The following is a 27,814-nucleotide window of genomic DNA, read 5'->3' as shown; positions in this document are numbered from 1 at the left end:
AGTCAGATACTGCGCTATCGCGAAGCATCGTAGCGAATGTGTCTTCTGTACGGCAAGAATGAAGCGTGTTTACACAAGTATCTGCATAATTGAGAGTTCTGCTTGCGACTGAAAGGTACATAGTGCGCCGGGACGTGAGATGTCCGCTCTGCGGGCTGTGGGGCATACCGTCAATATCTTTTGACATCATCCTTCGCCGGCATTCTCGACTGTGCGCTTGTATCCGCCTCCCTCAGCAACCCGAGTCGTTTCCAGCGGGCAGAGAGCGCGTGCTCTGGTGACAGGCATACCTTGCGCGCCTTTAGATGGCTGACTTTCTGGTTCCGCATGGGTGTAACTCACCGAGCCTTGCCAGATGTTGCTTTTCTGCCGCGAGGGAATCTGTAAGAAGCCTGTTCTTTGGATCTTGTTCGACCTGGTCCCAAGAGATGGCCGGAGCCCCGTGCTGGCCACAGGGAGGTAACGGATCACAGTTGCCGCAGAAACGATCGAGCTCGGCGTTGTAGATGCAACGCTTTCGCGGCTGCTACCTTCCCGTCGTCGGTGCCCGTCGTGCCACTGATGCTCGTCTCCACGCCTTTTTTCGTATCGCCAAGGCCCGTCTTCCTGTTTACTTGATGGCGGGAAGCGCGTGCGGATGGCCTATGTATCGGCCTGGGGATCGGTGTGTGGTTGTATCCTCCGGGGACTTGACATCGCCCTCATGTTGAGGAGGCTGCTCGTGAACTCGGGTAGGCAGTGGTAGTGGACGCTGCAAGTTTGCGGGTTCATTAGCGCGAAAACAGGCTTCAGGAGGGGAACGAACGCTAGGAGTCAGATGATGACCATATAGTGGGTTTTGGCCGCCATGGAAGAGAAATGGGGAAAAGGGAAGCCCAAGACGGGTGGAGCACTAATCAGTGTGGGACTGTTCGGGCTTTTAATCACCTTACTTTCTTTCCATTGCAGCCTGAGGCTGCAAGTCCTACCCAGCCAGGTGCCACTTGGAGACAATAACCCCGCCCGAACCTGCCCAAGAACCTCAGGAGCCCGATATTTCTCCAGCGCAAAATCTACAGCTGAGCCCATTTGATGAAACTGGTTTGCCAGTGCATTACTTCAATGGGCCAGCAAGCCATCAATTTGGCCGTCTCAAATGATGGCGCCTTCTCTTCCGATGATGCGGACATCGGCAGAATGGTGGAGAGATTTGCGGACAAGAACTACCCGTTCCAAACGGAAGAGGGGCTTGCATTTCTCCAAACAGTCCTCAACGATAATGTCTAGCCCACCCTCTCGGATACCATTCACAGTCTGTATCGTGTCGCGTCTTGAGGAACATCGGAGAGAGCGTTGCAGTAGGCGACTGGGCACGTGAACTCTGGTCGCCTTGGTTGCTGGGCGTCAATTTGTTGGATTAGGCTGCTCAGAGACACTCGTGTCAACGGGGTACGAAATATTGAACCTCAGCCACAACGGGGGATTCGCTGTGGCTGATTGATAACGAGGCGCCTCGCTGAGTAATGATTGTAGGTTAAAATGCGTATCTTGAGCCAATCATATTGTGGCTGAGTCCACTTTAAGGCTAAGCCTGTCTTGGCTTGCTTGGTCGATTGCATCACCAGCTTCAATCTAGAGTGCACGAACGTCGTGCTGTGGACAAACACTACGCGCTCCTGAAGAGCCAGGAAGGAGCCGCAAGATCCGATGGTTGTTTACGAGGCTGCATTGTTGTTGCTGAAGCGGGCGAGCGAGTCAATGATATGCCAGTCAGTTCCTTTAATGAGATGGGGCGATACACAACGGAAGCAACAGCCAGGATCTGTTGGCAAAGCTTCGCATGCTTCGACATCCTGATCTATCCCAGCTTTCGCTCGTAGGGCATCAAGGTCTCGTGCGGCGGTGGACGAGTTGTAATATCTTTCCAATTAGTCTTCACTCCAAGTCGTGCCGCTGTTCCCGGAACCTTTGTCGTATCTGAGAGTAGAGCCTTTCGTCCTCCTGTTCCCACGGCTTGTCTCCAGGGAAGACAGTCGTTCGCAACCCGTTTAAAAGTGGGACGAGTGGCTCGTAGTACTGCGTGACATTATCAGTGATTGTCTTCAAGAATATTGCCTCCTTTGCCACAACGCCCAGCTTCATTCCGGCCAGCTCTTCTGGGTCGACGTAGTTCTACTTGTCAAATCTCGGGACGACTCTGCTCTCATCCGGTCCGTTATAATGGATGCATATCCAAAACAAGACCCAAAAGAACGACTCGAGATCGTGCATGAACGAATGTTGCTCGCCTAGAAGCGCGCCGATCGCTATGAACGCTCTTGTGCCCGTTTTCCCTCTTGCTCCCGACGCACCGTCACGATGCTCTTTAATGACTAGATCTAGGTCGATCAAAAAAAATGGCTAAGAGGAGTTAGTATTGTCCTCATTAACTATGAGATTGCTGATCGAGATGTCTCTGTGGAGTAAGCCTGCTTTGTGCAAGGACTCATGCCCCTTAACGCAGCCCTCTAGCGCAGTAAGTAAAACCGATCGGGAGCTTGCCTTGTAGATGGCTGTTCCGTAGTCGCGCAGGATGACGCGCCTGTGTATCCGATTAGGGATGACTCGTTGCCTGCCTTTGTTGGTGATGCCGAGCAAGACCGTTTACTAGGCGGCACGGGGGCGCCGGTCTGGCTCGATGACCGCTTCACGCTTACGGTGCTGCTCCGACCTGTTCGTGGAGGTCCTGTCGTACTTGTGCTCCAGGAAATGACCGAACGTTCCGGCCGATAGTTCCTCGCCTCTATAACGTTCTGTCCCCTTCGAATATTACCTCGGATATCGTCAACTTTACCCCGAATAATTATATTCTCATGGTGGTAGTGCTGAGCGACGTTAATTATACCCTTGCTAGCTGCCTCCTTGAGTAACTCGCCTTCTTCGTCACGCTCCGGGTATTGCCATGAATCCTTGACCACGAATTTGGTTTATAGGTCTTCTTCGCGATAAGCTTTGCAGCATGTCGTTGCCCGGCCGGCGATGCAGGGCGCGCGTTTCATTAACTTGTTAATAATAAGTCGCTCTGCTTTGCCGTTTCGTGTGATCTTGATGACCCGTTTGCTATCTTCTGCAGTAATCGAAGGGTCGAAGCCAAGCTCTTCCTCGTCTATCTAGAGGAACCTAAGGACCGTTAATACGAATTACAGTCTATTGGTTAATATCGAACTGTTCGGATGCGATCCCCCCTAGCCGGTTAAATATCTATATCCTTATGAGCGACCCGTAAATGGTAAAGCCTAAGACGAAGCGATGCGTATCTTGAGCAGTAAGAACTTCCCTCGCATACCTCCCTAAGTCGAGCTATGCTTTGGAGGCGATGTCGGTGGATGGGTTGCTCTTTAACTCTCCGGGGACGAGTATCTGTGACTAGCGGCATCGAGAGTCGCTTCTTGCCTAGGGATCGTTCACGAACCCGATGTCTAGCTTGCGTTCTGCGGTAGAACCTCGGATCGGCTTGTTGGGCTGTGCTAGCGGTCTTCGATGGTCTAGAGTAGGCCTAAATGACTCTGCGAAAGCCGCCAGATTTTGGCTGATATCCGCGAACCAGCTAAGTACGCCGTCTTGGTTTGCATCGTTCGGCTATCCTGTCTACCCCTTGCGAAAGAGAGGGCAATTGCCTTCCTCGTACTTCTGGAATATTGCTTGAGACGCTGTATCAAGACCGACTACACCTCCGAAATATGCCTCGTGGAATCCAGGGAGCCCGATATATATTCTGCCGAGCTCTTCCCTGAGCATAAGGTCTACGTACTTGCGATGCTTAGATGAGTTCGCGAAGCCGCTCGTGTTGCGGAGCTATGGGGTTTGTTGGAGAGAGGATGCTATCGATCGGGGTGGCGGAGTGGACTCGGCAACTGCGTTGCATGTGACCCCAGAGGAGGGCGTCGTCTGGATCTTCGGTAAGCGCTGAGCTTAAGAGGGGCCTGATCCTGTCGAAGTTGCAGTCATCGGAGACAACAGCTGCGTTGAGGGTCAACAGGTCGTTGAAGATGTGCTTTCCGCTCGTCTTAGATTGAAGTTGACGTGCCGCCGGCAAAATCTGTAACGTCGAGAGAAGGACAAGGGCAATATTCTGGAGTTCTGCTGAGAGTCAGCAGTGTGGGACCACGGAGTGGGATTGGATTACCATCGTCGTCAAGCTTCCCCAGCGCTGCTGGGTGGGAGGGAATGTCGCGGTTCGTACAGATGGACTTGAATGAAGCATTAAAGGCCTCGAGGCCTTTTCCGATGGGGTGCTCCTTGATGATCTGCGACCAATGTCGATCTGCCATAGTGGGCGCGTCGTTTTCGAGATAATGTTGTAAGGTAGGGGGATCCGTCACGTCGCATCACATGTATGGAGGAGCTGTTGGCGCCAGCCTCGGGTCGTGGCGGTACATCGTGGCTCAGACAAGGCACGTGACTTCGCGTTTCCAGGTGAGCCCGATATAAGTACCGCACCAATTTAACACGGGTGCCCCACTTCCAGCACTTCTCATTGGCTCAAAGCCGCTCGGTGAGTGGCCAGGTACGTACTGCATTCTGCCTCACTACGTTCGTATTGCCAGCTGGCAGACCGAACGCGACCCCAGCATCTTAATAAGCCGGGCACCAGGCTACAAATCTTCAATGAGAGTGATAGCCCGTGCTTTTGTGTTCAGCCCGGTCGAGACAGGTTCAGTAGGGACCTGTCTCAGCGCGATATGATTGGCTTGATGTTCTCTCAATGAACCCCACTGGTGACTGCATGAGGCGTATCGCCGACTGGGAGCCACAGCTGTGGCTGAGATTGCAAGATGACACGGTTGGCCGGCCAACCTCTGACAGGAACACAACGACAAGGTGAACGGAGCCTGGTAGGAGATCGACTCTGATGGACGACATTGAACGGACTACTCAAAAATCCAACCAACGTGTTCACCACTGCCACCACACATTAGCTGCATCATCACCATATCCTCAACCTCAAGTGTCCGGCCTCCAATGCTCTCAAACCCCTCGAAAGCTTGCTTGTCGTGGTTGAATCGTACCATGATTGGAAGCCAATCAGCATTCACTCGAATGTCGATGAACAAGTCAGAACCAAAACACATTAGGTATCCCCCGTCAACCTCCTCCCTTTTCCCCGCTCCCACCTCTCTGACCCAACAGCGAGCGCCACGCCCACGCTGCCATGAATACACCCAGCTTTCCGATACATCGACCCCCTGCAAGTAGGCTCGTGTTGCTGAGATATTGACTGAGTGGTTTTTCTTTAGCTTCTTCGAATAGGGATGTACTGAGGCGATCTGCTTTCGTTTCCCTAATGGATTCGTGCCTTGTAAAATATGAGAGCCTGAGTTGATCTTGGCTTCAAGTTGAGTAAGCCGATCGCGGAGTGCAGTAATCTCGGTGATAATGCTTTCCCGGCTGTCGAGAGTGACCATGGTGGGATTGAGGGTACTGGAAGCGTCGGTACAGTCATTCGGGTCGAAGTTGAGGGCTTCATCGTCCGTGCTTGTGTTATAGATAACGGGCTCTCCGTCTGCTTTCTCTCCATCGTTGGTTGGGTTCCGATCACCCACATCCCTATCAAAGGCATCGTCGAGTGGTGGGATATCGGCAATATCGTATTCGTCGCTCGCGTCTTCAGGTGCCAAGACGTTGTCGCTAGTACTGAGATCGGTACTGGTGTCGTCGTTGTCGTTTGCCCTGTTATCTTTGATCTCGTCATCGCTGATATCCTTGTCGTTGGCCTCCAAAGAAAGGGTACTCGTCAGGGATCCTATGAATGACGACACAGCGAGGCCCTGATGGCAATGCGGTCGAGCAGGATCTTGTATGCCGTTAAAAAGGTCCATATCATATTCTCAAGAAGGAAGGGGGGCGATGGGATACCTTTGATCCCTCTCTGCCGTAACAACAGACCCAAAACGAACAAGTAGGCCTTCAGTCGTATTCGGCTTGTTGTCGGGCTTGTGAGGAGTCGACGAGGAGGATTGGCCGGCAGAAAGGCACTGGAGAACGAAGGGTATTTTACGAAGCAGGGATGGGGTCTTTCAATAGTGGTCTATTACCTTTTCGCCATCGTTGATGACGGCGAGCGAGGCGTAAGGAGAGTCGCAATGTCAAACAGATCGCCCGACACGCGGGCCAAGCAGCCAGACAGGGGGGCTGGCCTCAGGCCCACGTAACAGCCTGCAGTGCGCAGTCTCGACGGTAGAGGTCAACTCAACGGAATGCTTAAGGTAGGGACGAGGACTCGCTGTCAAGTCCATACATCGAGGAAAGGGGGGGGGGGGGGGGGGGGGGGTGGTGACTGGCAGACAGCTGCCTGCCCTAGAAGCTAACGCGTACGGTAGGCAGTATGAAAGGGCCAGGATGGAACCCCGACGAGGATGAGTTGAGGTATGACGTATACCCCTTAAGTCGCGCTCGGAATGGCGCATTTATGTAAGCGATGTCGTAGGGCCATGTCTTGTCCTAACTCAATATATGGTAGCAACCCGCACGATCAAGGGCATCCATAAGAAATCCAACCATGTTCCATCACTTGAAATCCCTTTTTAACTTCACCTCAGTACATGGTCAGTTGGTTCTTCCCGTTCCAAACGAAAAGTCAAACTTGAAGGCCGTTTGAAACTCGACTGTGAGTTCTTTGGCAGGGTTTCCAATAACCGTGGTGTTGGGGAGGACATGCTGGGAATAGAGTTAGCGGGTTCTATTACCGTGATGAACAAGTACTCACTTCTGTCACAACAGCGCCAGGTAGGACTCTACTGTCTTGGCCAATCGATACACCGGCACAAATGGTGGACGCGCCTCCTATCCAGCATCCATCCCCAATCCTAACCTCCGCAGCTGTTATCAGGTTATGACTCGTCCTGGGGCTCTTGGAGTCGGTTGGTAGAAGCGTGAGAATAGAGATGTTGGGCCCGAGGAAGCAATTGTCCCCGATAGTGACTCGACCGGCGTTGTTGATTGTGCAATTCCGGCTGATAATCACATTGCGCCCAATGGATATGTTGTATCCGTAGTCGCATGCGAAAGGGGGCTCCACGGCGACCTTGTTTCCAATTCTCCCACTTCGTATTTGTAACTGTGGAGTCCATGTCTGTTGCTGGTGTTCAAAAATCATCCGAAAAGCCGGACCCGGCTGATCGAGCAGAGAGAAACGGCGACAAGCGCGAGAGCATCTCTCGCGATCTTCCACAAGTAATTGATCCCATGGATAATAAGGTCGTCCGGCGAGCATTGCTCTTTTCTGAGTTGTTGAAACACCGACAGAGGGTTGAAGGTGCGGACATTCTGATGCTGGGAAGGATCCCTCGGTTGCACATTGGAATGACGTGTATGGTGGCTGGGAACATGTCATTCGTTTCATCTCAGCAGCGTCAGCCAGCTCCATAAGTATCTTGGCCGCTACCTCGGCAAGGTATCGAGGGTCGTCGACCGCATTTACAGTGGTCATCGAATCGGTAGTGGACTTGTCGTCGTCTGTGTTTTGGTCAATTTCCCTATCTGTCGTGTGCCAGTTTGTAGAGATGGCAAGGGTGACGGGCTGAGGGAAATTGGAAATGTAAATGGCCCTGTCGCTGAAGAGATCATGAGAGCGTCTACTCCTTACATATGACCTTCTCTGGGGCTTAATGTTGGTCCTGGGGCTTTGTGAGCCGACCTCGGTGCGCATATTCTGGCGACGCTCAGGATCGCAAGTGCCGCGCTCCATGTGTTGTCGATTACGAAGATCTCTCTCTACTCTAGAAGCAATAGAATCGTTGTCACCTTCAGTACCGTCGTCATCGCTGCTTATATAGATTGGGATGGGACTGAAGGGGTGGCCAACGGATGTGTCCTTTAGAGCCTCTTAGGAGACTCTATGAGAGATTGCTGGGGAGTACTTATCGTGGAGGACATAATGGCTTGGAGAAAAGGAAGGCCTAGAGGAGAAGGCGAGGAGAAGGAGAAGAGCAAATGGTACACAGGAAAAGGTGGTGCAATCGCTAACGTCACTTTATACCTCGAAAGGCATACCCCGTACTCTGACTAGGACTGTCTTGATCTTGCCCAGATACCGCGCGCAGCCAATGATGGATCTTCCATCGAAGTGGCCATCGAGCGGCTTAGTCTGCCACCAAGGAGGCAATAATGGTGCGCGCGGAACGACAGGAGTAGCACGTCACAAGCTGGGGCACTCGCACCCTGACATCGCTGTAACCCGTTGGAACCCGTGAGACTGGCCCACGCCCCTTTCTTCGCAGCGAGAAGCGCCAGCCTTCACTCTCACCCCTGACGGTGGAACGATTTCTTGCTGTTACCTGCCATAACAGGCAATTGCAACGGCCTGAGAGTCAGTGACGAGTCACTCCTCAGTCTGCCTTGTTGGCACCTCGTGAGGTATACCTTTCATGCAATCCTGCAGGGAAGCACATGGATGGGTCTGTTCAATCAGGGGGTCACTACTTTGGGAACATGTCCACCTGTGTGTAGGGGTAGACTCGTGATGACGACCAGTCTAGGTGGAAGGGAGAAGAGGCCTCGCACCTGGTAGATGAGAGCATAGCCTCTGACTGCAAGACGCTGCCGAGCACCCGCACTCCAACCTCGGGTACATAGATCTGGATAACCCCCATCATTCCGTGAGATGACCTGCGAATGGACATTGTTCATATAGGAGAAAAGAAGCTCTGGAGGGAGACCGGGCGGTAACACATTGGGTAATATACTCAAGATTTGCCAGATGCTAGGCCATCTTTCAATACAGGCCATATCAACTCTTGGTATGGTCGTGGCTTGCACTGTAACGAGGGCCCAAGCCAATGCCTGGAACATTCGCCCCTTTATTGGACTCAACATATCCTCTGTAAGCATTTCGAACTGTCAGAAGAGCCATACTAACATATAAGATCATGGCAACTGTGTACAGTTTCCACGATCTTGCCACGGAGGCCTGGATAATAGTGATCCGAATCAGAGAGGCCGAACAAAACTGGGAACAACTGGGTCGATCCCGGTCTACAGATGGTGTCGAGCTTGTCCGACCGATAGACAGGACAGAAGGAGTGGGTGCCAGAACCCTGGAAGGAACCAATATTAATCGGGAAGCATCGTGATGAAGGAATGGTGCAAGCTGCAAGGTGCAAGGTGTTATCCTCGGTGTGTTATTTCACTGGCGATCAAGGCACGGCCTCCATTCGTTTCACATCACATAGCGGGCACCCTTGTGATCACATGTGAAAATCCTCAATGCGCGTAGACTTAGGAGGAAACAATCAAAGATATTATGGAGCCTCAGTGCTCCGAGTCTCCCGTGACACAATGTTTAGTGATTGGCTGAGCCCAGAACATCCAATCACATTGTCACTGAGCGAGGGCATTGGAACGCCAGGGCCCCAAGCACCTAGGATGGAGCATAGCCCGGGATGGAACATAGCCTGGGATGGAGGATAATCTGGGATGGAGCATATCCTAGGATATGCTACCTTGAGATAGCCCTGATACTAGGATGTGATGTTCTAGGGTAAGATGTTAGGCAAGATATGTAATTATTGCACATTTAATCGTTATTTGATTTAGCCTCAAAGTTGGACATTCCTCTTCACTGTATGTGATTAAGAGAAAGGCCAAACAACAAGACTCACCGGGCTAAAAGCTTGAGAGATACAAGATTCACAAGATGTACAGGCGGCCCATTGCGCTTCACACCACCAGCTATCAGAAGATGTTGCAGAAACGGATGGAGGACGGATGGGCGAGCTTACCTTGGCCTCGATATCCTGACGCCAGCTCAGATTGGCCACTCGTACGAAACGAAGCCTCCGTCTCTGGTGAAGGAGACGTACAGAGTAAGCTCAACACCCCCTAGATTACTGTTATCTTCGCATCTCGTCAGCAAAGAGGCGATGTTCCTCCTAATCTTCTTATAGTGTCGATTAACTAAATGGGTGGTCATATGGTGTCTTGCTTGTAAGAGCATGCAGCACTCGAATCATTCCTTTGTGAAGCTGGCAACGAAAAAACCTCAAATGAAAGCTGGCTGCATCAGCAGCCGCTCCCAACTCCGGCCCGCCGTCTAAAAAAAAAGCACATTGATCGTCATCGACTTCGTCCGTATCCCAAAATAATGCCTTAAGCCTGACCCAAAGACGCGAGGCCTTTTTTGGGTGAATACTTAAATGCGGTAGTAAGGGCAACGAAAGGCTTGTGAGGACATCGCAGGTCCAACTGTAAACGAACCCAGCTTCAAGCCCGAAATGAATTAAATGGCATTGCTGTGTGGTTGGAACATCATCTAGTAGCAGTAGTCCATCGAAAGACAAGTGAATGACCAGAGGTGCGCCGTCCTTGGTCTTTGGCATAATTACTTTAGTGTGAATTGGTAGCCCCGTCGGATGTCTAGCCGTCGGATAGAATCACCTAGGGGAAGGCATACATATGTAGGTAATATACCGCACAATCACATCAATTCAACGTTATCAGGCTATCAGACTTTCCTTTGAGTTTGGTACAGTAGTGCACCTGGAGGGACCCCTTCGTGCGGCCAGGGTCGGACTTCGTGAACAGTTCGTGAATCTTTGTCCAAGACAACCGTTCATCCTCCTCCTTAAGCCTCATCAGACAACGGTCTTCATCCTTCGTGAATAGTCTGCCCGAACTCGAGGCATGCTTCTTCTTGTGTCGTTTCCTAGCTGAACACGAAGGGTCTCGTGTCTCTGCAATGCGGTGATCCCGGCGATGGTCTGCACGCCGGTCCCATGAGAACTGGAGCTGAAATGTTACTACGCCGTTCACTGTTACGCGCTTCAGCGCGACGTCCTGCAATAGCTACTCCTTAAACCTGGCGATAGACCGGTCCGCGATAGAGTCTCGGTCGGACGACTAGTGGGAGGATGATGATGGGGTAGCGATATCACGAGTTCGGGCATTTTCCGTGGCATAAGTATTAGCACCGGCCGCTGATAGCCTCGTCGAGGATTGTCGCAAGGTTCGACGTTGAGCTGTAGCGACCTGTGGAGAAGAAAACTTGCGACGTTTTGGTGCCGGTATATTATCTTCGTCTAGGCTATTGTTGCTCCTTTCTTCGGTGCTATTAATCGACCTTATTGTATAACTTGCGTCGTTGTCGCTTCCGTCTTTAGACGATGAACCGTCATTTGAGTCGGAATCATGGTTCGCTTTATGTTGAAAACGGGCACCTAGTGCGTTGCGGGATATAGCGCGCAGACGTGCGCTGTGTCGCTGAGGGGTGCTATGGGTAAGGTATGAACGTCGGGTTCGTCTGAGTCTGAGCGGCGAAATGGGATCGTCCGTTCGCGCCTGCAGCCGTGGGATGGTGGTGGGCGTGGATACAGGTGCCGTGCCAAATGGCGATGGCCCGGTGGACGTCACAGAGTCTTCCAAGTCGTAGAAAGCGTTGCCAGTCGTACCGGGGTAGTTGATATCTCCTTCAGCGCGTCTGGTGTCCTGAGAGTTGGGTTGGACCAACTGCAACCCCACGCACATCGATGGGGATAACTGGGACAAAAGGGAGGAGACAGGCAGAGGCGAGGCTAAAGCTGGCGGGCCTTCACTTGTGTCGACTGCTGTCGTAGGACACGTATCTCCCTTGTCAGCGGTGCCATCGATGATCTGGTCCAAAACCTGTGTGTCCTAGGGCGAAGGCAGAAGCCACCGTTCCTGAACTTCGACATCTGGCTCGACTGAGCTGCCCCGAGACATGTTGCCGGAAGAATGTCGTAGACTGCCGCCGTGTCGCGAAAAGGGGTGGAGCGTGTCGTAAGCAGTGCCTGAGATCGTCATCGAGGGGCCTTGGGTCCGAAGGTCGCTCCGCTTATGTCACTCCGTTCCCTTTGCCCACTCAGTCACTCCGTTCCTTCAATTCACTCCGTTCATCCATGGCCAGTATCTCTACTGGTTGAAATCAATTGTCAATCCTTATTTCATTTCATTTCATTTCATTCATTATCCTAAAGAATTTGGGCTTGACTCAGTCGCTATGCTCCTTCGTACGGGGCTTCGCCCCATACCCATTTACTAGAACTGTATAGTTAGGGGAAGAAGAGTACTTCAAGTAAAAAGAAAGTGAGGCTATCACCAGCACACCTGTCACGTACACTCATAGTATTCCATGGTGTTCTCCACGAAATCCTCTCTATCTTATCTTTCTACTAAATAACGATAAAATCAAATATACGCAATCACTATTCTTCTTATTCTTTATCTTCTTCTAAAGTATCCTTCTATTCCTTTTAATAGAGTATAGGGTGCAACCCCGTAAGAGGGAGTAACACGACTAATCCAACGGTCCCCGTTCCCTGCTTACCAACCTTTAGTTATTGCCACTACAAACTATCACCTAACTTGACATACTATCTTCATCCGATCCCGGAATTATAGGGCTCCCCCCCCTATAACCCATCAATAACAAAAACTCACTTTCCATACCTATTATAACACTTAACACCGCTAAAACACTGACGGAAATAAAAGAAAACCTGCGCTCCTCCCCTCGGACGGTCCAACTCCTAAAGGATACGTCCAACGCTAGCTTATCATTGACCACACGAAGAACATCATCTAAGAGATAAAGATCCATATTATCTAACTCACGAAGACGCCTATTACCTACTACACTAAGGTACCATCGAAGCCAAGCAACCATAATCCCCAATTCACGTAGCTCCAACTCTCCAATACGATGAAAAGAGCGCGATCCTAACCACGCACCGTACCAAAATCTGCCCCAGCCGAGACGCCGCTCATCCAGTACAGTTCCCAACAGGCGCCCCGACATGTCACAGAACTGACTCACCTAAGGACCAACACTCGGGACCTACAATGCATCAACACCTCTCCACAGTGTTGTCAACAAATGATGCGTTTACTATAAGTAGGCCGTCCCCCGTCCGCACGTCGTCGCCAGTACATGTTACCTCCTCACCTCCTTCCCGCCGTCGCCCAGTTCTAAGCTACTAGCTCGCCTTCCTTGTTTTCGTCGGCTCAGCCCCCTCCCCCTTTTCATCTCCACTGTCATGCTGCTGCCTGCCTAGCCTGGCACCACGCCCGGCTTCCCCGACCTGGCCGCGTCCTCGTTGCAAGTCCTCGACAGCCATCTCGACGAGTCTTTCTGTCACGCGATGGAGCTTTGGTCTCAGCTTCGGCGACAATTCACAATGTTCGCTGGCCCTCGCCCAACTGGCCCCGCACGCCCAAAGCCCAGTCGCCGTTCCCGGTTCTCGCGGTGAACTCCCAGCCAGCGTGTCCCTCCTATCTCTCACCCTTGCAACGGGCCTGAGGCTAGTTCCATGCATGGCTGCTCAGCTGCCAATCCCTTGAGCGATCACTTCCGCGTTGCGATACCCCTGACTCCTCGCTTGCCGCGGTCACCGGTCACGAAATGTTGCGATCGGACGAATCAGCTCATTACTCCGACTCACCGCCATTCCTCATGACATTTGATTTTCATGCAGGCAAAAGGGGCAAGATACCTTTACGGCGGCACCTTGGCGGAACTTGGCGACCGCCCCAGCTTCGTGCCCACCAATACGATCGATGGCTCTTGGGAGTTTCGGAAGGACGGGGCACGCTGGTGCGTTTCGCTTTCAGACCGGTGAGGCCTCCAAGCCTTTCATCCGGGCGTCGTCGTGTCATCCGATCAAGAAGCGCTCGGACAACTGAGTGGTTTATTTCCTTCCCAACTCGGACGAAGGGGATGCGGCTGGCCAGCAATGTCTCACTTCGCACGACGGAGTACACTTTAAACCTTGACGTGGCTGGTCACCTGGTGCCTCGCGGAGAGCGGCGAGTCCGAGAGTCGTACGATGTCTGTCGACGTTATTGGAAGACGAAAGTGGAGGATGTGATAACTCATGCAAGACTACCGTTAAGGGTGGCGATGCAACGGTTAGGCAGGTCGTCCTTCAGGGGCCTGGGTTGAAGTAACCTTCTGATCGTTGAGTCAACCTTCCCTATGAGAAGGTCATGAAGTGTGCTGCAGTGTTGGAAAACAGGCCTTTGGGAGTACCTGCGTAACAGCGGGTTTATCTATAAAAATACAACCGCAGGCTTCTCTCTGTGCCGTCCTCACCATACTCGTGATTCACTCGCCACGCATTCATCGTATCGCTCTTGCGATTTCAAGTTTCACGGCCATGCAAATCAGCCTTGATCGTATTGAATTCTACCAGTCCTCCTACCAGCCCTCAGCGGCTGCACCATCCTTCATAGATCTCACGACGCCGGACAGTCTGAGACGATCAGTTTGCAAGCTGCCGAGAAACGAAGCTCTCTCTATGCCGGTGAGCGCGCCGAACGACAAAGACTACGCAGCCACCAGCCGGCTGACGAGAACGCCATTGTAATATCGGATGACGACGGTTGTGATGACGACGACGGCGATGGAAACGCCCGAGACATTCCGGCACCTGTGCCCGAGAGGCAGCCGTCGACTGCGGATGAAGGTGGTATTCTTAGCTCACGATCGGTCTCGAACTTTCGGGCTGACTCGATATGCGGCCCTGTTGTTGACCCTCACCACATCGAGGCGTTCTCACAACATCCTGAGAAAGCAAGAGACAATGTCGTATTCGCGGGGGACGGAGACTCTTCGACATATTGCACTCTACAAGCACCATCGTCTCTAGTTCTGCCAGCCCTTCTTCCCGCCCCCGGTGCCTCTGCCTCCGAGGACGACCATGACATGGGACGGGTCCGAACTCCCTCGGAGCTGGTCTCAAGTCCTGCTTATGACGTCCTTCAACCCTCGCTGCCACATACTGGAGGCTCCCAAGATTCTTCTAGCTATGTGTCTCAAGCCAGCTCCGATGGGTCAGATGCGGAAGGTCCGGAGCGGACACTATCGCCTTCACCCTTGCGTGCAGAGCCTTTGGACCAGATTATCGTTACAACGACAATCGACCCAACTGAAGGCCTTGCAGGCTCAGCAGCGTCTCTGCTTGCATCTTCCCTTTCGTCCCAGCTGTCCCCGTCGATCTGCGAGGGATTACAGTTGGTCCAACGCGACCTACAAGACACAAGGCGAGCTCAAAAAGATGCCAGCTGTCCCAACACGACCAGCAACGCTTTCTTTGCCTCAAAAAACACAGTGATGGCCACCTGCACATCGCCATGTGACACAGCATTCGTGTCTGCACCCTTCACCACACCGCGGCAGCGAGGGCGGACCCGGGGGCCCCCTTTACCGTCTAGCGTTAAGCGAACGCGGCGTACACTGCCAGCCCATGGATTCTCCCAGCGACGAAGTGCACGTCTCCGCTCTACATCGAGCAATGCACTAGACGCCTATATTCAGCATGAAGCGAACCAGAATTCCGAATCTAATATTGGTTCTTCCTCGTTAGACGGAAGCGGCAGCGACGAAAGCTATACGGCAAGGTCGATAAACAGCACCGAAGAAAGGAGCGATAGCGGGCTGGACGAAATTGACATGCCGTCCCCGAAACGTCGTAAGGCATCTCCTCCACAGATAGCCGCCGCCCAACGTCGAAGCTTGCGACACTCTTCAAGGCTGTCGGCGGCCCCTGGTAATAGCCGTGGTGCGGAAGATGTCCGAACTTCTGGTATTGCTACCCCGCCATTATCCACGCGTCAATCGTCTGACCGAAACTCTGTCGATAAAGCGTGTGTTGCCAGGTTTGAGGAGTGGCCATTAGAGGGCGTCTCTCTGAAGCGCGTAACAGTGAATGGTGTAGCGACATTTCAGCTGCAGTTTTCATGGGACCCGCAAGTAGACCGGCGCCGGAATAATGGTATGGCGGAGACACGACCCTTTTCATGTCCTCGTGGGAAACGGCACGGAAAGAAACATGCAAACAGTTCGGGCAGACCATTCACAAAGGATGAAGTCAACTATCTGATTAGGCTCAAGGAGGTTGAACAGTTATCTTGGGCCAAGATCCATGAACTGTTCACTCGGTCTCACCCAGGCCGGACGCAGGGGTCTCTGGAAGTGTACTATTGTACAAAACTCAAGGGACGAATTGATAGATAGATAGATTAGCATCGATGTGGTTGATCCTGCGATTAGCCGCTTACATGAGGACTACTGGAGGAAGCTTTGGCAGGAACACTGACCAATCAAAACGGCAAGCCAGAAATGAACTTAATGGCCACAGTACCTACTGTGCTCCGGCCCTCGCATAATCCCATTCCGCTCCATGTCATAACCAAGGCACTAATCTAGCGAGGATGATACCACTTGGACTGGGATAGGCAAACTCCGAGGTAGGGTAACGTGGCAACGACAAGTGATCCAGGAAAATTAGCCATGCGAAGCGGACGTCAGGATCGACAGAATGCACAAGTACATCAAAGCGGACATTCCAGTGCTTATAGGTACATTTCTTCTCGAGGACAGTGATCAAATTAACTGACCTTGTATCTGAGCGACAAGTTCTCAAGGCCCTACATCTGCCATGATCTCATATGTTAGCATGGTCCTTCTAGCAGTTCGTTGTGCTTACTGAGGATATGTTGAGTTCAGCCAAGAGGGGAATGTTCCAGGCATCGGCTTGGGCACTTGTCACAGCGCAAGCCACGACCAAGCCGGGAGTCGATATGATCTGTATTGAGAGATGGCCTAGCATCTAGCAAACTTTGGGTGTATTACCTAATGTGTTACTGCCCGGTCTCCCTCCGGAGCTTCTTTTCTCCTATGTGAACAACGACCATTCGCAGGCCATCTAGACGCGGAACAAGCCGGCACCAGGGGAGAGCATGATAGTCCCGGTGGTCGGGCATCTGCTCACCAGAATAAGGCCCAAGGGAAAGTACAAGAGCAGAGAACTCAAAGCGCACGCTAAGGGTTCTGGGCAAGAAGATCGCTGAAATAGGTGCCAGGAGCCTCCCTCTCCATGTTGTAAGCTGTACGAAATTTCACTGGACTGAGGAAACCTTACCTGTCCTATCATGCTGCAGAGCACTACCGACCCGTCTGCAAACATCAGACAGCCATCGCTATCAATCAGGGCCAGGGTGCCAAACGCAAATGCCCATGCTGAGAGAAACGATGATCTGAGCGACGACAAGGAACAAAAAGCTGCGGCGATACCTCACATTCAGTCTGTGGGTAATATGAGCGGTCGGGGACGTTTCCTACGAAGTGAACGCGGTGAAAACGCAAGATAGTGTTTCCTGGGTGTGGAGGGTCGGGCACATTGCTCACGTCGCGTCTTGTAAATTGGCCCGCGGCTCGATATCCCTGGGCAATCGCGGCCGCCAGATTGGCTTATGAACAGCATAGGAGGCTGTTTCAGGCGAAGGTTGGGTATTTGGGTCCGCTTTGGAAAGCGCAGCCTGCCGGCTCCCTGATCTAAATCAGGGTTTTTGTCAGGTAAGTCATATAGTGGCAACAAAGGTGAAGAGTTGGGGATGTGGAAAATCACACGCCGGCTTCCTTTCACCGCCACGATGGCAGTGATTGTTCGCATCTCACACGAAACGCGCCTGCGTTTCTGATGATCCGGGGCTGTCTGTACATGAGCTGGTTTGGAAGGACAGAGGCCCTGCTGACCCAACGCGCCTAAGAAATCTCTTGGCCCATGACGACTAGATGGGTAAAGAGGACTAGATGAGTAAAGAGGACTAGATGAGTAAAGAGGACTAGATGAGTAAAGAGGACTAGATGAGTAAAGAGGACTAGATGGGTCAAGATGCCAAGGCCTACATGGCTAAGATGAGGAAAGTGGTAGGCAAGTCAGACGAAGACGTGTCGTGCGCCGAGTACGAGCAGAGCTAGAAAGAAAGGCGTGGTACCATGCCTAATGCAAGCTCAAACGCGCGCATGAACGGCAACTTGCAGACAAACATATCCGATCCGTCACACGACAAATCACCGAGCGACAGGATCGCGTGTAAGATGGTCTCGAATGCCCCTCAACTGCCCGAGGCGTCGCAGAAGGTAAGAAGCAGCAGTCAATTGATATCTCACCCGAGAGCCTCCCTCTCAATCCTCTAGCAGGAATGTGAAGACGGAGAAGCCACCCGTGCCAGAATTCTAGATGCCAGTGCAACTGAAAACATGGCGAGACAGTGCCCGTCCCTCTATGACGCTTTGCCATTCCTGCTGAGTCTGTGAGTCCGGCGGAAAGATCCTCATTTTTCAAGGAAGAACGCAGTCACTTAGTGCGCGACACACAGAAATCATCATCGAGGTGGATACCGACGGCGGCCTTGAGTAGGGACCAGTTTTGGGATCTTGCTAAGGGACCTCTGCGTCTAAAATGAGGCACTCGCTCGACTTAAGTCACTGAGCAACTTGGACACAACACACCCCACGAGAAGCTGAGCGAGAGGTAGGATACGAATGAGACCACAAAACACAAGAAGCGGCCATACTGTATCAATACTCAATACTCAATAGTGCCTTTTTAGCCAAAAGCTACTTGACGCAGAAAATCTTTTTATGTAGAGGGAAGAGAGTGCCATGGTGACGTCACGTTGACGTATCAATTAGGGAGCTAATACAACTAGTAGGGTGATAGTGATAGATGGCTCTAGTGTGTTACCACGCTTCGCTATAAAGCTAGCGAATCCTCATCGTTCGCAGGTGGTCTTGCATTTCTTTCGTGATTCGGAATGCCACAGGCATGGCTGGTCCATCAACAAATTGGCCGATTGGCCCGCACAAAACCCTCAATAGGGAACGGCAGCCTCCACCAGATGTTGAGAAGGTCTTGCGGCAGTATCTCACGTCTGAGGAGGAAGCACAGGTTCGTCGGCAATTTCAACAGGCTTGCCCCCGGCGTCGACAGGTCTTGTGGAGTGGGATGGACCAAAGCCAGGCACAAAGGTGGGCCGACGATCATCACATGCAGACGTTGACGACGGCAATGGGCCCATTGATGAACCCCAAGCATCCACAATGCCTTCAGCACCGTAAAACAAAAAAAGCATGGTCAAAGTATGTCCACGGAGCATCGGCCGCCTTCGCTTGGTATATTTCTGGTTGCGATGTGGTCACGGTGCTGTTGCATCCACCGCCGGTCAGATTCAACCCTTTCGGGGCAACCTTTTATCAGACGATTGAGGAGCCTATTATCACAGGGAAGACTGGGGGTTGCAATGTGCGGCGGATTGAAGTAGTCCATCCGGCCGTACCCGAAGCTGCTGACTTCGCCTACCAAATGTGGCCAGTGGATGAGGCCGAGGTATGGAAGGAAAGGTTTGGGAGGCTGAGTGTGGCTAACACTCGCTGGAGGCAGATCAAGGCCTCACAGGTTGAGTCTTCCCGGGTGATCTTCCGCACTATACCGCTAATGGAAGGTACAGGTGAGCCATAACAACACTGTTCCTGGGGGTGCCTTACCGGGATGCAAAACACCTTTAGCGACAAAGAACTGTGGTGATAGCAAACCATTGAAAGATACGTCACGAGTGCTCGACGACACGAAGGGTAAGAAAGAGAGGAAGAAGAAGTGTATAAAAGTGAAAGAACAGGAGGGAAATGAGAGAACGGGAAGGAAGAAGGCGCGGACCAAGACGTGTGCTGTTGAAACCAACTTAAGAAAACTACCGAGACCAGGTAAGACTGGTACATTCAAGAGCCCGTCAATGAAGGTTGAAGATCAAGCAAAGGTAAAGCTGTCAGAAGGAGGCTCTCCGAGACTTAAGAAAAGAACGAAGGGGAACTTAGTACCACAAAGCCAAATATAGCGTCTGTCACGAACTCGGAAAAAGTGAATCAGACATTGCAGGAATTTGAGTGCGAATAGGCAGGAAGGGGTTAAGACAGTCAGACCTGATACAATTTGCTCGCGAGTAAGCAAATATCTATGTACAACCCTGAAGTACGATAGAGCCGGCAATTCCTTTCTTGCCGTCTCGTTCCAGAGAAGGCGACGGTCTGCCGATGTAGTTCATCCACGTAATCCACTCAGCGAAATTTCAACGGCACTCCTCGACAGCGGTGGCAGAGTGTACCAAAGCCTTTGCGGTGTAATCCTTCACCGCTATCTTACATAGATCGTATCAGACAACTCCACCACAGCTACAGATTTGGCGAAGCAGCGTGGTCTCCTCCCGCATCGCTCGACCGTCGCAGAAGAGCCGCAGCCCTAGATCCAATTGTTCCGACGTCACATGGCCGCACTTCAGCACCAATCCAGACACTGTAGAGGAGCTCAGAGGCGTGGATTGTTGACTTCATGAGGGAGGCTTCAAGTTACATGGGGCTTCTGGCACTTCAATCAAACTCAAATTTCGAGAGGGTATAGTCCCGTCGCCGGTGAACGAATCGAGATGCGAGATGAGAGAGCCATTGGTTACGGAGTGGGGAACGATGAAGGGCATTCTTTTTGGGATGTGGCCAAGCAATATTGGAGCTGTCAGAAGCCTGGAGTTGTCAGAAGCCGCCGTTGTATGGCAAGTAAAAACTGTACATTGACCAGTCGAAATGGGTGAAGGATATTTCAGACCTATAGAGAAACAAGCCAGTCCTATCTACCCGACGCATGGCTAGGGGGTTGCTTGGAAACAGATTCGCTTCGTTTCGCGGCGTTCCTTCCAGCTTTTCCATAATGAACCTCCCTTCCAACCACCGGACTCACAACTTCGCCGGACAGGTAGGGCAGTTGTGAGAGGATTGAGAGAACGCCAGCCACCGCTCTACCAGATGATGGCGATAGCAAAGTGTCTATTTCATCGGGCAATATAGTCAAGCCCTCGCCAGATAACCCTCAAAGGCAAGCTTGATACCCAACTTGTCCAGTGCTGGTTACTTTGAATACAGCTACAGTGCTATCTAGCGGTGACGTAAGATCTCCTCTGTTCTTAACCACCGGTCTCGATCAAACGTGTCTCGATGACGGTTTTTTTTTCTCATCTCAATCGCGTGATCCAATGGTGTTAGCCCGAGACTGTCGCGGGAGCCTCTTGATAGACCCATGTCATTGTAAAGAAATTCCAAGGCGTCCTCGGTAAGAGAACCTGCCATCGCTGCGCGGTGCAAAACCGTGCGGCCTGCGGCATCTTTCATGTGGAGATCCACGCCAGAGCTCGCCAAAACGGAGAGGAGTTCTCCATCAAGTCGATAGGATTTGGCAGATAGATGGCCCAGTGTAAAACCTGCCTTAGGACTGGTGAACGAAGCGTCAGCGCCTCGTTCAAAGAGAAGTCGCACTACTTGCGCCTTTTCTAATGGGAAGGAGGATTTGGCTAGGTATACCGCTAGCGGCGAGTAACCACGGTCATCAAGGTCGTTGATGCCGACGCTGCTCGACAAGAGAGACCGAACGGCGTCTATGCTAACGCCATCGTGCCTACCAAGTAGGTGATGTAGTGCATTTCGATCATGCTTATCTCTCGCAGTCGCAAGTATCATGGAATTTCCGTCCGTGACAAAGTCAAGCAGAACTTGGATGGTTTCCCCGTCTCCACTCCGTGCTGCGCAGTGGAGCGTGTTGAGTCCGCCTTCGTCCAGGTCCATTACACTTGCGCCATGTCTAATTAGAGCCGTAATAGACTTCACATCTCTCGCCAAACAGGCCAGATTGTCAGGACCTGAGGGAGGTATGAGACCAACAGGGGATCGCCTGTTGTTTGATCGTAGGAATCAAGAAGAGAGGACCGAGCGCAGGGAGGGAATAGTTATAAGAAAGGCCAACGGACTAAGATTTAGAGAAGGGTATCGATTATTCTATCTTCCTAGAGACCCCCAAGAGACCAACAGTTGACCCCTTCACTCGCTGCACAAGACTCCTTGACACAGATGCAGTGGCGTCCGACCCTTCGAATCACGTTCGGATTTTTTGATATTTTTCTCAAGCAGCCTCTCGAGGATAGATTGAGACCGCCAATTCCCATAAGGAATGCAGTGCAGGAGAGACGCGCCATGTGTATCTCTGGTATTTACGTCGATTTCCGGGTGGTTGAGGAGAGCATCGATAATGTCGACCCTATGCTTGTTGATCATACCCATTATCTTGGAGTATTCTTCCTCGTCATCAGTGCCATGATCTATCAAATCAAGCAAAACTTCGATTCTAAAGTCTGGACTATTCTAACGGTCTCGTTTGCCAAAGGGCCGCTTCCAATCGTAGATGTCTTGCCTAACTGCGAGATGCAGAGGCGTTTCGCCGCACTCGGAGACCGCATTTGGGTTGGCACCGTGGTCGAGGAAATATCTTGTCATCTGAGCACTCCCTGTCAAGGCCGCATAGTGCAAAGCTGTGAGCCCTTGCGGAGCGTTGAACCCACCCTGGGAGCAATGTAGATTGCTATTTGGTGCATAGGTGAGCTTGCCATCTTGGCATGTCGCCAGCCAGATCCTCCTTTTCACTAGACTGTCGACTGATACTCCAGCATCGAGGAAGACCTGCGCAATTTCTTCGTTTGCTTTTGCGACAGTGTAGTGAATGGGGGTCATGTTGTTGATGTCCGTGGTCATATTTGACAGTTTGGTCGCTTCATAGCTTAGGAGGAGCTGAACACATCTTGTCCAGCCGTGAATAACAGCATGATGCAATGGGGTCTTCCAATCGGCGTCGCGGATATTCGTGTCGACGCGTCGTTCTAACAGCCATTCTGCGATGAGCTCTTGCTGGTTCTTCACCGCCCAGAGCAGACAACTACTTGGAACCTTTGACCCAGATGACAAAAAAGTAGAAATAAGCGGATGTACGTCAGGTGAGGCGGAGCGAGCGTGGAGGACCCAATTTTGTGCGGCGTATTCGAAGAACGGATCCAACAGCTGCTGGTCTCGTATGTCTTGCCCTGTCAGACAGAATCCGTTCCTAAAGTTGTCAAATGAAAGATAGGTAAGGCAGACTTTAGCGATGTCGGTCTCCACATTTGGAAAAATCCGCTGGAAGTACTCTTGCGCTGTGCGATGAACTAATCGGATGATGCTGCTCTCTTCGTCGGTTTCAACCAATCCAACACAAACGGAGACCACGTCCTCGACCGATGGGATACCCTCTTCTTCAAGTTCAGAGTCACCCTCTTGTATAGCCAGTGCATGTTGGATTTCCGACGTTGTGAGTTGTCTTTTTGCACACGTGATCCATGAGAGAACCTTCTTCGCCAGGTCCTGCGACTCGGTATCAGATTCGGTGATCCGCATCCAAGCTTCTTTGTAAACATGATTGTACGCCTCTGGTCCCGTCAGGAGACTTTTTAATGCGTCTTTTATACTCCGAGTTGTTCTCTTTTTGCTGACGGATTCGAAATGAAGCTGCGCAAGGAGGAACCTAGCAAATTCAATCATGCGGCTTGTTAGGAGAGTACTGAAACGCTTACATTCATTCCATCAGAAACCTCCGTGATCTCATTCCTAATCTCCTCACGGCATTTTTCTAGCAATGTCCGTCCGGATTGCAGTATTCGGCCGTCTAGATACCTGCGCACATCCTCGTCATTGGCACGAATTTCCAATATTGTGCTGGCACTGAATCTGTCAGTAATTTCTGGGATACACCTGGAAGTTGCGAAAATGTTTGCTCCGCATTCGGCCTGGAGATTGAAAAGCTCGGTTAAGAATCTCGCGCGACAGCCGTCGTTTCGTTGGCATTCGTCAAGTGCATCAACGATGATGAAAGTTCTCGAGTAAGAATCTGCAACATGACGGAGGGTTCTCGAGACTTCATCAAATGACGGCCGCGTCCGCTTACGCCGGTGTTCATCGTGGAGAAACTTCACGCACTCCGGCAATGATGACCGGCCTTGCGTCAGCTGCTTTAGTAGACTCATGAGGAGTTCTTCAACCTTTTGCTCCTGTTGCCGCTGGAAGTCGCAATAAATATATGCAATGCCAACATGCTCATTGCTCGTGTATCGTGTGCAAAGGTCGTCAACCACGATCGATGTGATAATCGTCTTCCCTGCTCCGGGGATTCCCGGACAGAACAGGGTTTGCCCCGCAGTTTCGCTCCATTCCCTATATTCCAACGAGCTCAGAAGCCACTGTCCAGTGCCTTCTTGCCTCCTGGCAATGAAATCGCTCTGCTTAGGGCCATAATCAATCACAGTGAGCCAACCAATGATGGCCTTGCACTCCTTGTCTGCATGCCAACCCTGCTGTTCTCTTCTTGCCTCTCTGACTTCTTTATGGATGCTTACACCAACGACAAGGGTATCCATATCCATCAATGTGTTCAAGGTTTGACATTGTCGATGAAGGCTTTGGACCGCTTCTTTAGTCGTCTTCGCCAGGAATGCTCCTTTCATCCTTTTCCAGCCAATCCGATGACCCTGGACTCGCTTCTGCAAGTCCTCGAGGAGGATCTCTAGCTCTTTCTTGCATGCTAATACCAGCATACTGGTGTCTGTGACTGGCACAGTATCTCCAAGCTGCGAAAGGAGCGTGGAATGCCGACCGTGGAAGGCATCCTTAAAGTCATCGTTGAGAAGAATATTCATATTTGTTTCGGAAAGAACTGTTTTCAGAGCCCCGACCGCGACCAGGAGGGACCTTGTGTCAGCTGGGGCGTGTTTCCAGTCCAGCCCGAAATTGGCGACGGTCGAGATGATCTGGCCGGCCACGACGACAACACCGACAATTCCGAAAGGATCAAGCATTTCAAAAATGGGCTGAGAATGTTGCGAAGATCTTGCAAGAGTATCAAATGAATGCGCCGAAGAAGTTTTGGAGGTTCGAAGACGGACGGACAGGTAGTAGCTCGGACTAGTCTTCCCGCTGCTCCAGAGTACAGCAAGACACAGCTGCGGACCAATCAAAAGGGTAGTCTATTGGAGGCCTCTGGTACAATAAAGCCCGTGCCCTCAGGATCACTTGCCTGTTGTCCATATGGTACAGTAGCACTGCAACGAGTTATGCGTGCTTTGTAGTGATCGCTCTGCGATGTTATACCAGACATAATGCAATGTTGTAACGAAGTACTCTCCTCTACCTCATACCGTAAAATTATCGATATGATGTTATAGTTACTCAATCTCAAACCACTAAACAACGGCCAGTATGACGCAGGCGTCTACCTCATAATGCGCCGCAAGGGAAGACACTGTGAAGAGAGCTCCTACGAATCACTCTGGCCGACACCTAAACATGAGGTGGGAATGACGTACCCAGTGGCGAGAGAAACCGGCAGATCGGCATTGGAGGGGCATGCGGGGAGAAGCTGGAGGTGTATCGTCACGATCTCTTTGAGCACGGGCCATACAAGCCGAAATGTGAGCCTGGTGCCGCCTAGCGCCTCCTCACGGCCCAGATCTGGACACTTCACAGAAACGATTAAGTCAACCAGTCGAGTTGGTCTCCACCAAACCTAACCGAGAGCAAGCAGAGCGGGATCAAATCTAGACAAGGGAGTTGACAGATATGCCACAGCCTCGATCTCAGTGCAGTATGGGCCGTGTCGGTGTGCTCGCATCTGATCAATCTGAAGGCCGGGCACCAAGATATATTTCTGCGCCCAGGTGTTGTATCTGCACCAAGATCGAATGCCCAACACCCTCCTGGGGCTCACCATTTAGCTGAATCCAGTCTCTGTTGTGGTTGGTCGTATGAAATGTGCCCAAGGCAGTGCCCCACCATCCTGTTCTACAAAGTTCCGTGCCGTCCTGCCCGTCATTGGATATAAGCATGAGCTATCGGAAGCCACGCATCAAGCTACGACCAAGGCGATGTAATGACGTTAGGTAGACGTCGTCTGTTTTCCGTGTGAACCCAAGCCACTTAAGTATCCCCCTCTTCCCTCATGCGAAACCTTTGGTGTCTTTTAATACCCAGGTGCTCTTGATCATAGATTCTGCCATATTCTGCTGTGTCGCTATTCAACCATATCGACCTCAATCCCTCGACCACGAGGCGAAGTTCTCGGGCTTTCTCGCCTGGGCCAACGAACAGAAAGATGGCATTCACAGAAGAGAAGCCTGCCTGGAAGCTTCCTATTCCATCCAGCTGGTCCGCCAGATTAACTACGGTCCGCTAGAGTCCCTTCGTTATTTTGTCTCGCTCGGTTCCAACAGGGAATATGCGGAGATACAAGAGGAGCAGCTTCTACAAGCAAACTTTGAGAAGGTCAATTCGTACGTCACGATGTCATGCCCCCAACCGTCCGCAGCTGGAAATTCACATCAGGTTTCAAGATACAAAAATTTCAGATGTGGCATTCACAACAAGTTCTATGAGCTGAACCTCTACCAAAAGTCTCCTATCAACTCCCCCCATTGGCGAGCCACCCTCGCCAGACCCTCGAGGGACATCGACCTCCATCTAAGACTTCCAAAAGAGCACCCAGCCGTTTGTCCTTCTACGGGGGGTTTTCCACGTCCCACTTTGCCACCCCCCGCAACACTCAGACTGGGCCAGGTTGCCGCAGAGTCATCGTCGTGTGCAAGGGGGTCTTCGGGTGGAGGCGATGGAAAACCTGACTCAGGTGTATTTTCACCGACAAAAACCGACCATTCACCAATGAATCTGATTCTTGCTGCCCTTCATTCGCGTCAGCCAAAGCCTGGTGGCACAGGCAAAGTCATCGGAGTTCTCGCATTCGACACGCTTCAAACAACAATTCTATCCTCAGACATAGATGTCCGGGTAGATTTGGGCGACTTGTGGAGAGAATGTCTTGTAGGGCCTGAAATATTAGGATTTCTCCTTGACTGCCATACCGCTGACGACCCAGTGTCTGCTAATCAAAAAAACGGGCTGCAGGATGTGGCTATGGCAGCTCTTGACGAAGTCCCTCAGAAAGGGTCCAGCATGCCAACCGGTCGAGACTGTCTGGTCGAGGTTCTTTATGTAATGCTTTCAAGGAAGAGTGATTTTGAGTCTTACAGACAACTAATCCTTCAAGGTCTGGAAATTGCGGTTGGTTCAGAGCCGGAGAGTGCGAGAGGCGATCTGGAAAGCGACGACAAAGCACATTGGTGGAGCTACGACAGCGATGAAGATCGATATGACTATGACGTCTCTGAGCATGACTCGGTCAAAGACTTCACGGCTTGTGACAAGGCGTGTGGATATTGCGGTCATTGTGATTATTAGTTTGTACAACTGGGGTTTTTGTGAACCTGCAGTTGAACATTTGGAGCAAATATCCGCCTTACTGTCTCAGAGTTCCAGTCGTGACTCTTCATCTATTCTAAACCAGCTCGCAATGCTGTGCAAGATGTGAAGATGAAATAAAAGCCGCAGAAAGGCCTCCATGTAATTAAATCTAGAGAGGGACTGTGAGTAATGGAACTCCAGGTCAGTATCTTCCCATGCTTCTTCATAGCACAAACGCGTCATGGCATTAGACACACCTGTAGTGGCCACCCGGTTCCTGTGGGCAAGCCAAGCAGAATGGTGCACAGGTCGGCTGGAGCCGAGAGAACTGGAGTCGCATGGCCGTTGTTGGAATTTAGTAAGAGGGGCCTCCGTCTTGAGCAGCACATGGGGTTACCTTCGACGATCTCGAAGTACTTCGGAAACGCCAAATTCAGCCTCATCAAGGTGTTACACCGCGTTCAATTCGGGTCCAGTGCACGGTACGTCCCGAATCGTACCTCCACTTTGATTCTCCCCTGCACAGTACCAGATTGAAGCCAGGAAATCCTTTGCCTCGCACTGGTTCTGGGTTCTGGGCTAAGCAGCGTGCGCCCAGATCTTTATGATGGGTTTATTCGAGACCACGCCTCATGATGGTGGCTCAATCACCAAATGACACCCGCCTCAGGCGACGACCCAACATCACTGCCTGCAAAGCAATCCTTTACCAGTCTAAGGGTTGCTTGTTGATGGCCAGCTCGAGCCATGTTAGGGTCGGCCATCGTCCGTGCTGCCCCCTGGTTTGCCACGGGTGCAACTGATATCTCTACCACTCCTTCGTGCGCCACCTCGATACTAAGATCATCAAGACTATTATCGTCTATGTAATCA

The 27,814-nt window shown here is 51.6% G+C and overlaps 5 protein-coding genes across 5 annotated transcripts; 2 read left to right on the top strand and 3 right to left on the bottom strand.

The window, feature by feature from the left end:
- Window positions 1-3,778: 3,778 nt before the first annotated feature.
- D7B24_006606 (uncharacterized protein) lies at window positions 3,779-7,705 on the bottom strand (the record flags this gene model as incomplete). Its single annotated transcript, XM_028640732.1, has 4 exons — window positions 3,779-4,098; window positions 4,145-4,265; window positions 5,277-5,732; window positions 7,403-7,705. The coding sequence occupies 4 exons, from the start codon at window positions 7,703-7,705 to the stop codon at window positions 3,779-3,781; spliced, it is 1,200 nt and encodes a 399-aa protein (XP_028495118.1).
- Window positions 7,706-17,635: 9,930 nt separating this feature from the next.
- D7B24_006605 (uncharacterized protein) lies at window positions 17,636-18,173 on the top strand (the record flags this gene model as incomplete). Its single annotated transcript, XM_028640731.1, has 4 exons — window positions 17,636-17,715; window positions 17,764-17,893; window positions 18,026-18,066; window positions 18,119-18,173. 4 exons carry the CDS (start codon window positions 17,636-17,638, stop codon window positions 18,171-18,173), a joined length of 306 nt encoding a protein of 101 aa, XP_028495117.1.
- A 3,818-nt stretch (window positions 18,174-21,991) lies between these two features.
- Window positions 21,992-22,378, bottom strand: D7B24_006604 (uncharacterized protein; the record flags this gene model as incomplete). The annotated part of the gene is made up of 1 exon (XM_028640730.1): window positions 21,992-22,378. One exon carries the CDS (start codon window positions 22,376-22,378, stop codon window positions 21,992-21,994), a length of 387 nt encoding a protein of 128 aa, XP_028495116.1.
- Window positions 22,379-23,205: 827 nt separating this feature from the next.
- Window positions 23,206-25,056, bottom strand: D7B24_006603 (uncharacterized protein; the record flags this gene model as incomplete). Its single annotated transcript, XM_028640729.1, has 2 exons — window positions 23,206-24,651; window positions 25,015-25,056. 2 exons carry the CDS (start codon window positions 25,054-25,056, stop codon window positions 23,206-23,208), a joined length of 1,488 nt encoding a protein of 495 aa, XP_028495115.1.
- Window positions 25,057-26,695: 1,639 nt separating this feature from the next.
- Window positions 26,696-27,068, top strand: D7B24_006602 (uncharacterized protein; the record flags this gene model as incomplete). The annotated part of the gene is made up of 2 exons (XM_028640728.1): window positions 26,696-26,937; window positions 27,017-27,068. 2 exons carry the CDS (start codon window positions 26,696-26,698, stop codon window positions 27,066-27,068), a joined length of 294 nt encoding a protein of 97 aa, XP_028495114.1.
- Window positions 27,069-27,814: the final 746 nt, after the last annotated feature.

Source organism: Verticillium nonalfalfae (assembly GCF_003724135.2).
Source record: "Verticillium nonalfalfae strain VnAa140/NRRL 66861 chromosome Unknown scaffold_48, whole genome shotgun sequence".
Lineage (NCBI taxonomy): Eukaryota > Fungi > Ascomycota > Sordariomycetes > Glomerellales > Plectosphaerellaceae > Verticillium > Verticillium nonalfalfae.
This window is presented reverse-complemented; position numbering and strand designations above follow the sequence as displayed.